The following is a 10408-nucleotide window of genomic DNA, read 5'->3' on the forward strand; positions in this document are numbered from 1 at the left end:
CTTGCATTTCAGGAATTTATCCTCAGTTATGTTATATGACGTTTTTAATATGATGTCAAATACTGTTTGTTAGCCTTTTCTTGAAGATTTTTGCATCAATGTTCATAACTGTGCATAAGGGATCTGTAGTATTCTTGTAATGTCTTTACCTGACTTTGGTATCAGGACAATGTTAACTTCATAGCATGAGTCTGAAAGTGTTCTTTTCTCTTTAGTTTTCTGGAAATATCTGAGAAGGATTATATTAGTTCTGTAAATGTTTGGTAGAACATTTGAAGTAAAGCCATCTGATCTTTGTCAGGAGAATTCTTACTACAGTTTAGTGTCCTTACTAGTGATAGGCCTGTTTAGTCTTTCTCTTCATGGTTCTGTCTTGGTAGGCTTTGTATTTCTAGGAAATTATCCATTTCATCTAGTTACCTTAATTAGTTGGTGTACTATTGTTTATAGTATTCTCTTGTAATATTTCTTATTTCTTTAGAATCTGTAATAATGTACACACATTCATTTCTGATTTTAGTTATTTGAGTCTTCTTTTTTTAGTCAGCTTAGCTAAAGGTTTGTCAATTTTGTTGATTTTGTTGTTGTTGAAGGAATCAACTTTTGGTTTCATTGATATTTCTCTGTTTTTGTTTCATTTATCTCTGCTTAATCTTTAGTATTTCCTTCATTCTACTAGCTTTGGGTTTAGTTTATTCTTTTTCTAGTTCCTTAAAATGTAAAGTAATGTTAATGTTAAGGGATCTTTTTTTTTTTTAATATAAGCATTTACTGTTGTAAATATCCCTCTTTGCACTGCTTTTGAGGCATCTCCTAAGTTTTGGTATGTTTTGTTTTCATTTCATTTGTTTCAAGGTATCTTCTAATTTTCTTTGTGATTTCTTCTTTGATCCATTGGTGATTTCTACAGATTTAGGGATTTTTTTTATAGTTTTCTTTTTGTTACTGATTTCTAGCTTCATTCATTGTGGCCAGCGATGATACTTTGAATGATATTTATCTTTTAAAATCTGTTGAGGCCCTGGCCCGGTAGCTCAGTTGGTTAGTGTATTGTCCCGATATGCCAAGGTTGTGAGTTCAATCTCCAATCAGGTACATACGAGTATTAACCAATGAAAGCATAAATAAATAGAACAAGTCAGTGTTTTCTCTCGGAAAAAAAAAAAAATCTCTTGAGATCTAATTTGTTTCTTAACATATAGTCTGTCCCGGAGAATGTTCCGTGTGCATTGAGAAGAGTGTGCGTTCTCTTGTTTGGTAGAATGCTCTGTGTGCTTGTTACATCTAGTTGGCTTATTGTGTTGTTCGAGCCTTTTTTATCCTTATTTTCTTTTTATTTCTTTTTTTTTTTCTTTTTATTTCTTATTTTCTTTTTTTCTCATTTTCTTTTTAGTTCTTTCCATTATTAAGAGTGGGTTATTCAAATCTCCAATTATTGTTGTAAAACTGTTTCTCCCTTCAGGTCTGTCAGTTTTACTTTATGTATTTTATATCATGTTAGATGCATAAATGTTTGTAATTGTTATGTTTTTGCTGTATTGATCTTTTGTTAATATATAATTTCCTTCTTTGTCTCTTGTAGCCTTTTTTGATTTAAATTCTATTTTATCTGATATTAGTATAGCTACCCTGTGCTCTTGGTTACTGTTTGCATGGAATATCTTTTCCATCCTTTCACTTTCAACCTATTTGTGTCTTTGGATCTAAAGTGAATTTTTTGTAGATAGCATATAGTTGAATCATGTTCTTCTGTCCACTCTGCCAGTCTGTCGTTTGATTGGAGAGTTTAATCCATTTATATTTACAGGGACTATTGATAAAGGAGGAGGGACTTCTAACATTTTGGTATTGGTTTTCTATATACCGTAAAGCTTTTACTTCCCCCTTTTCTGCAGTACTGACTTTTGTGTTTGTTTGCTTTTTGTACTGAAATATTTTAATTCCCGTTTCCTTCTGTGTGCACTCTGTAGCTGTTTTCATCGTGCTTACCATGGGCATTGCAGTTGACATTCTAAAGTTACAATAGTCCCATTTGAATTTACACCAACTAATGAGCAAGCTTTCTGAACCCTGGCTTTTTTATTTGTAAAACAGGAGACCCTCGAAGGATTTTTATAAGGCTCAAATACGATGATAATTAGCATCAAAGCTCCTTGTAGACTGTTAAACATGTACACATCATTAACTCTATTGTTGTCTTTCCCTTGTACTTACAGTTGTATTCTAGACTTGACTGGGTGGATACGTTAGTGGTCTGAGTTGCAAAGAAGAATAACAGTAGTTAATAACTCATTCTTAACTGGCCTTACATAGAAATACCTTGTCTTCTAGATAACTTCTGTTTTTTTAAAATCTCGTTCATGCCACAGGTATGTGTTAGGGACCTGCTTTCTACACTACACTATGCCAAGGCATGTGGGAAAAGCACAGCTCATCCCGCCCAAAGTCGGGTCCACAGCTGGGGGCAGGCTGGACACGGGGAACCTCCGTACCAGCCCTGGAGTGAGCGGCGTGTAGTGAACGCCGTGCGACAGGCTCTGAGTCTAGGTTCTAGGCCATGGGAGCAGGAGGAAAGGGGACCAGACGCGGCTGGGCTGGGCTGGGCAGGGGGGGTGAGCTGCTTAGGAGGGGGGAAGGAGCAGACAGCAGGAAGGAGCGGTGAGAGCAATCGGAGGGGGCGTTCCGAGGACACGTTTGCCGAACAAGGAGCTACAGGAGGCCCCTTGGAAGTGTGGCTGCCCTTCGTTTTGCAGGTGGGGAAGCTGAGGCTCAGGAAGTGTTTTGTCTGCGTCACATAACTAGTTGGTGTGAAGTTGGTTCTAGAATGCTGCTGCATCTGTTGAGCCTCAGGCCAGGGTTCCCCTGGGTCCTGGTTGGCCCTGGAGGTGTCACACTGGGCTTCCGAGCATTCAGGCGGCGCTTTCATCGTAGCACAACATCATATTGACCGTTTTAAGACTGAAAAGGTGGGCAGTGAAAAACGAACTGGTGGGGAGTGTAAGTTGCCGTGGCCGAGCCGCTACCTGTGAAAAGAGCAAGGCAGGCACGGGCGGGGGCGGTACCAGAGGCGCGTGGGCAGCTCCAGGGTGGCGCAGAGTCCCCGTGCGGAGAGCGCCTGGGCCGGGCCGGGGGCGGCGTCTCTGTTGGGGGCTCTGAGGCTACTGTGCCTGTCCTTCTGGTCGTCAGAGGGCCCTCCTCTCGTGCACCACCCAGCTCACCCAGACCTCTCCCCGGCCTTGGAGAGCAGCCCGTGGGCGGGGCAGCTGTTCAGTGCCGAGGTGGCTGGTGTCAGCGAGGTCTGTTGGCTGGAAGCAGCGAGGAGTCCACTGCGGCCTGCAGCGGAGGCGGCATGTGCCACGTCGCAGTAGCGGTGAGGGGGCCACGTTGCGGTGACGGGGCCACGATGCGGTGGCGGTGAGGGGGCCACGTCACGGTGGCGGTGAGCGGGCCACGTCGCGGTGGCGGTGAGGGGGCCACGTCGCGGTGGCGGTGAGGGGGCCACGTCGCGGTGGCGGTGAGGGGGCCACGTCGCGGTGGCGGTGAGGGGGCCACGTCGCGGTGGCGGTGAGCGGGCCACGTCGCGGTGGCGGTGAGGGGGCCACGTCGCAGTAGCGGTGAGGGGGCCACGTTGCGGTAGCGGTGAGAGGGCCACGGGATACAGTGTGCAGAGTAGAAAGGAAGACAGGACTGCATCCAAGTGAGCAGCGGGGAGACCGCCGCGGGGCGGTGGCCTTGGCGGGGTCTGGGACGCCCAGGGCTGCGTGGGCTCAGTAGGCTGAAGTGGGGTGCAGAGAAGGTGTGCGGGTGGGAGGAACAGCTGGGGTACAAACGACCTCCAACCGTGCTGAGCTGCTTTATCCCTGGGGCCTGGGCTCTGCCCTGCTTGCCGCCAGCGTGGAGGAGCTGTTGGCTGCAGGCGCCCTTGAGGCGGGGGATCTGTCCTTCGTGTGCCTCTCCCAGGGGCCCTTCTTGGAAGGAACCCATTGCATCCTCTCCTCCGGGCCTGGCCTCCTTTCTGTCTCCGGCCCTCGGGCGTGGAATGAGGCGTCCCCCAGTGAATGTTTTATAATGAGTTTCCCCGTTAAAGGATGCCGGGCTTTTCCTGTTTTCCGCTCCCCGACTGCCTCGCCGCCCGCTAACCCAGCCCTCTCTCCCTTGCAGATGAAGCTACTGAACTTGTACATCAAGAGGGCGCAGACCACGAACAGCAACAGCAGCTCCTCCTCCGACGTCTCCACACACAGCTAATGGCCGCGCCGGGTCCGAGCCGCAGAACCGCGGTGCCTCTCACAGACCTTCCCGCCCCTCGTAGGCTCCGGGTCAGGACGAGGAGGCCGCAGATATTTATTACAATCAGTATTTGGTCCCTTGCAGCTTTTGTGTAGAATCTTACTGGCATTGAATGTAAAGGAGCAAGGCCTGTTTTGCGTCTTCACACACAACTGAAGGAGCGAAAGAGCCGTGCCGTCCGTCTCCAGCGCCGAGGTGGCACCAGGGCGAGTGTGCGAGCCCGCCCTCCAGCCAACACCCGACGGGGAGCGCGCTGCAGGGAGCAGGGGCGCGTGGCGGTCTGTTTCTCTTCCATCTCAGCATCCTGCGTTCTGGATGTGGCCGTGGCCGTGTGGGGCAGATTACCCCCCCCCCCAACTGACGCCATGAAAGGGTTAGTTGTACCTCTTTAAGTTGTATTTTGAGACCTGCTAGGAATGTGAACCACTTGGCAAGAATGGAGGAAAACCTGGAGATGGCCTCTGGCAGTCCCCCGGGGTGTTGCTTATGTACCTGGGCAGAAGGCCGCGGCCCTCACACTAGTGCGGGCTCCTGCCACCGGCTCCTGGGAAGTCTGAGGAAGCTGGGCTCCTGGGAAGTCTGAGGAAGCTGTCTTCAGGGGCTCCTCTCGGGCCCTGGGTCTGTCCCCTCCCCCCACCCCTGCCCCCCTCCCCCCAGCGTTTGCTTAAGCTGCTCAGTTCTCACTTAACCTGGTGAGTGGCACCTGTACCATCTCAGTTTTCATTTCTCAGTTTAATTTGAAATTAAGATCCAAGAAAAGTCTAGCGAGAATTACTATTTTTAATTTTATGGACTGAAGTACTTCCTTGATCTTCTGTTGAAATAGTCATTGTTTAAGGAGAAGGTAATTATGGCGAATGGCAAATTGCTGAAAAACAGGATTTGTAACACAATTTTAGAGTCTGTTTCCTTTTCTTTGGAAAGAAGTTCCCAGAGTAACCACCCATTTTAAAAAGTTTCTTGAGGGTCTGATTGCTTCAAAGTCATTATTGGTTTAAAATCTTGGTGAAAGAAGCTTTAAGTAAAATTCTTAAAGCAAATGGAAATTCTGAATTCGATCATGAGGGTTTCTGTCGCCCGCGGAGAGCCTCTAAACCAGTGCCCTTCACGGCAGGGAGCACCTGCTCCCTCCTGCCTGCCTGCCTGCGGCGCCTGCCGAGCAGGGCCGAGCCCCCAGCGGCCGCCGTGCGAGCAGAGATTTTCGGGTTCTCACTACTGTCCTCCTCTCCCCTCTGACCTCCAGCTTCAGCGTCGGAAGTCAGGAAAGACTGTAGCAGACAGAACGAACGCATTTCATTCAGATTTTGTTTTAGATACTTTATTTGGAAATAGGCCCCGAGAATTAAGGTCCAGGAACAGGAAGCCAGGTGCCTTCACTGCGTGTGTGCGTGTGTGAGTGTGCATGTGTGTGCGTGAGTGTGTGCAGGGTCTCGTGCACTCGTAGGGAGTGCCGTGGTTGGATGTTGCTGGCTTATTTTGGCTCAGAACACAGCAGGACCAGGCCGTACTTCCATCGCTAGATGCTCCTTGTTAATATTTCACTAAGGGGGTTTTCCATGCTCTGCAAGGGGTCAGAGCGGAGGTCTCCATCGCTGCTGCTGTACAGGCGCGGCTCAGGCTGGGTTCTCCTCCTCCGACGGGGCGGCCCGGCCACCACAGCGCCTGCCGGGGAAGGACCTGGGGCATGGCCGGCTGTCCTCCTGGCGCTCACAGGGCCTTCTTCAGCCCCAGCTTAGAGAGGTGCAGCGCCCCCCAGGCGTCCAGCCCCAATCCAGCAGCCACCACGCTAAGACCCGCATGCCACCACCGCACAGAGAGCTGCGCCCGCCTGCAGCCCCGCTTCCCTGCAGGCCCGGCCCCATGAGAAACACAGCAAAGCACCCAGACCGCGTCTGCCTCCCGTGTGCCTGAGGTCCGGGCGCCCACAGCCCCCTGGACACAGCGCTGGGCCAGCTCCCGCTTTCCAGCCGCTGCCATCGTCGAGGTCGAGGCCGCGCCTGGCGAGGCGGCTCCTCGAGGACACTCCCCTCTGGGCCACGGCCACGGCCGCTCTGGCCCAGCACTTGCTTTCAACACCCGCTGCAGCTGATGCAACGGGGTTTTGTCCCATCTTTCTCTCTCCCACCGCCCTTTATTTATCAAGCATAACACACGGCAAAGAACGGCAAGTCAGGACTTTGTAGAACCCGCAGGACTTTGCTGGCGGTGACGTTTGGAAGAGGAAAAGTGTCTGAAAATACCGCCACCAAATGTTCCGTCAGCGCTGTGTGCACACGCATGGTCCCACGCCCCCTGGTTGGGTTTCTGTTTTTTGGTTTTATTTGGGGGGGGCTTTTTCACGTTACATCCATATCTGTATTTATATCTTCTTCGTTTCACTCTCCAGTGTATCATGGCAAATGTACAGACTCTTTTGTTAATAATGTAGGATTTGCTAAAAAAGAAAAAATAAAAGAACCCTTTTGAGTTTGCCCTAGAATAAGTGACGCTTAATTCCGTGTCCTGCTTGGGGGCATCTTTCTCCTCGCCCTGCTCTGGGGTGGCCTGGCCGCCCCGGCATCAGAGCGTGGCCACGACTGTGAAGAAAGCGGGAGCTCCATCCTGGAGGCTCTTTCTCACGACAGGGCTCGTCCCGCCTGCCGGGCGCTGCTGGTGCCGTGTGCTGGACATGCCGTGTGCTGGACATGCCGTGTGCTGGACATGCCGTGTGCTGGACATGCCGTGTGCTGGACATGCCGTGTGCTGGACATGCCGTGTGCTGGACATGCCGTGTGCTGGACATGCCGTGTGCTGGACGTCGCGCAGGAGGACACCGGGAGCTGCAGGAGCAGGGCCTCCCTACCTGCCCTTCCCTCGGCCGAGGGGGGAGCATGTGGGAGCAGAGCCTCAGACCTGCCTGTGCCTCGGGGGCTGGGGAGGGCTGGCAGGGCTGCAGCCTGCGGGCATGGGCCTCGGAGGATCGCTGGCCCCAGGCACCAGGGCGTTTCTCTGGAGTTTTACTTCAACATTGTTTAATACTGTGTTTCAGGCTCATTTCCAGTGTCACCACCCCTGGCTCTGAGCCTCCTTTCCCCTGTGACCTACCGCGTCCTGCCCGGTGGACGTGACCGCAGTGATCACAGACTCCTGGGTTCAAATCCCGGCTCCCCCTTCTCGCCTGGGCAGCCCCGTCACCTCCCGCCTCGGCCTTCCGCTCACGGGTGGGCTAAGTCTGATCCGGAAGGTGCACGGGGCCGGCAGGGCGGTGCGCGAGGCGGCTGCAGAGGCCCGCCTGCCCCTGTGGCGTGGCTGCCGGGGAGTCCGGGTACGAGGCCCACGCCCGGCGGTGGGCTGCGAGGGCTCCGTGGCCGCTCCAGGAAAAGGAACGTCACTCCCCCAGGTTCGTACTTAGTTGTGCGCTGTGGGCTCAGCCCTGGCGGCCACGGCGGCCGGAGTGCGGCCCAGCAGCTGCTCGCTCTGCGCTCGGCCTGGGGCTTCGCGGAGGCCGCCTCACGGGGGCGTCCCCTTCTCGGGCGGCGCTTCCAGCTCAGAGCCGCCTTCTCGCGTCTCTCGCCTCCAGCGATGTTTCATCCTTGTCCGGGGCCTGCGGAGGGCCCGCCTCCAACACCGTGTCCACTGAAGCCACGTGCTGCTCACCCCCTCTCGGCCCAGGTTACGTCCAGCCAGGTGGTGGGGTACAAGGGCGGTGGTCGTGGCCTGGTCCCCGGGGACAGCTTTGCCCCGGGGGTCATCTCTCCCTCCGGGGCTGCCCGCCTTCTCGCGATGCCGTGGCTGCAGCCGCGGTGAGTGCTGACTGCAGCCGGTAAGCAGGTCGGAAGCGGTTCCCTGTCTGTCGTCTGTTACTGTGTCTTCTTGGTGCTCAAGTGCAAGCCTGCTGGGCACTGTCATCGACGTCATTTCCGTCCCTTGCTGCTTTCTGCCAGGAAGGTGGGGCGCCGGCATATTTTAAACAACTTCCCCGAGTTCCCACTCAATCGGGAGGTCGCAGACCCCGAAGCTGTTCTTGGCGCCCGGATCACTGATGGGAGGGCGGACAGGCAGCCTGGAGGAGGCTCTTAGACGTGAGAGCGCTCCCCTGGAGCACCGCCGGGTGTAGCCAGCTGAGAGGCGAGGGAGGATGTGCTGTCTCCAGGCGAGGACCAGGCCCCGGGAACACCCAGCTGGTACCATGGAGCCGGCGGGAGCTCGGGGCCCGCCTCTAGCGGCTGTCTTCCCTGCCTCCTCCAGCTCCCACCCTTCGAACATCTTTCCTGAAATGACAGTGGCCACGCCAGAGTCTTCTGGGGGGCTTGTGAGGCAGCAGCTGCCTCCCCTCCCCCCCGTCCCCCCCCCCCCCCCCGTGCTGCTGATGCTGGAGGGCTCAGGGCCTGGAAACGTGCATTTCCAACAAGTCTCGAGGGATGCAGGTGCTGCTGGCCTGGGACCTGCCTTTGAGAACCATTGCGGGGCATTTTCCTTAAAACGGCAGGGTGTGGTCCCAGGCCCTGGACCATCCTGAGACAAGCGCTGCAAAAACCGCCGGCTTCGGGATGTCGCCAGACCATCACTGGCGTTAGGGGAGTCGGTGGTGACGGAGCCTCTGGACTAGGACTGTGGGAGGGAAACGGGGTGCCATCAGCGGAGGGCAAACGGGACCCCACCTCCCCTGGCACACAGCTCCGCCTGGCCGCCCTGTTCCCTCCAGTACTCATTAACTCCCACTGCAGGGCTCAGGCGAGTGTGGACAAAGGTCATGTGAATGAGCATCTAATCTGAGATTATGTATTTAAAACACATTAAAATGCTCCCACACCAGTGCCCTCAGCCCTGGGCCTGCTGCCAGGGCCGGAGCCCATGAGCTTGACTCCCCTGGGTCAATTCCTGGCAGCTCGGAGAGGACCCTGCCTCCCTCGGTGCCGCCGGGGAGGGGAGTGGGGGGGGGCAGGGAGGCCGCCGCCGACAGCTTCCGGCATTCTGGAGCGCCAGGTGCTGGGCCTGGCAGGAGAGCGGCCCTGCTGGGGTTTGGGAAGTCTGGGTCTTGATCCAACTCCGAGCCTTTCAGGGTCCGTCCAGCTTAAGATGACCTCAGTGCCGTCCTCCGGAGCCCACGGTGGGGGATTGGAGCCCTGCTGGTGGAGAGTGAGGAGTGCGCTGTGGGCAGAGCTCCTGACAGTTCCCGGGCCCTCCACAGGTGTCCCTTTACACCCCTTACGTTATCGAGGCACCTGCCCCAATGGATGACACAGATGATGCCAGGTAAGTGTTTGGACAAACAAATGAAAGAATGAATGCATCAGCCCCTCAAAACCCAGCTTTCAAACCCCAAAACGACAGGACCCTCAGCGGCATGACTCACCAAGTGGATGGCTTGTAACGTGACTAATGTGAATGGGTTACAAATGGGAGTGTCTGGGCAGCAGGGGACTGGTTAGCAGCCATCGTGTACCATTTTAGGAAGACAGCTTAGTTTCTTTTATGACTATCAGAGGCATTTACAAGAAATAACCTAAACTGTTGCCCTTCTGTTGATGAAATAGAGGTTGAGTTTGGCTCACATGGCTTACAGGGTTTGTCTGCACAGGGAATTCCCACGTTCACCTCACGTGATGATGTCGCAGTTTGGGTGGTGGGCTCAGGGGTGTTTGTGTGTTTTCGTGGCTCATCACTGACACACACGTTACACAGCCGGTCTTGGGACAGCACCTCCCCTTCAGCACTGACTTGTAAGGTGGCTGAGATGCAGGGAACTGAATCTTGTTGGTATCGTCTGTTTTGTTTTCATTGTTTCAAAGTTGCAGAACCTGTTGACAATGTCAAGGACGGACTTACTGCTTAAGGGAGAACTTTCTTTTTGTATCATCAAATATTTCACAATTTAGCAACAAAAACGTGTGCGGACACTAAGTTATATGGTGATTTAGATGAGTCTCCCATCAATTCTTTGGTTATCATAGACACAGACTCCCTCCCCCCCTAACTTTTAAAAACTTTTGTAGGAAATGTGTCGAGTCCTGAGAGTACATCCGTGGACTTTCTTTCCAGGGAAGCGAGCTCCACGCCAGGGTCCTGCGGGCCTGGGTGGGAGGGGAGGCCTCGGGCGAAGCGCACCGTCCGGTGGATGGGACACCCTCCCGCAGTG

General features: G+C 53.8%; 1 protein-coding gene across 1 annotated transcript in view; it reads left to right on the forward strand.

Moving 5' to 3' along the window:
- CLASP1 (cytoplasmic linker associated protein 1) overlaps positions 1-4373 on the forward strand; it is a 254968-nt gene extending 250595 nt beyond the window's left edge. Inside the window, exon 38 of the mRNA XM_054723340.1 lies at positions 4162-4373. Coding sequence (XP_054579315.1) covers positions 4162-4248 — 87 coding nt within the window. The 3' untranslated portion in view covers positions 4249-4373. The remainder of the gene's footprint in view (positions 1-4161) is intronic.
- The last annotated feature ends 6035 nt before the right edge of the window (positions 4374-10408 follow it).

Source organism: Eptesicus fuscus, chromosome 11, assembly GCF_027574615.1.
Source record: "Eptesicus fuscus isolate TK198812 chromosome 11, DD_ASM_mEF_20220401, whole genome shotgun sequence".
Taxonomy (NCBI): domain Eukaryota; kingdom Metazoa; phylum Chordata; class Mammalia; order Chiroptera; family Vespertilionidae; genus Eptesicus; species Eptesicus fuscus.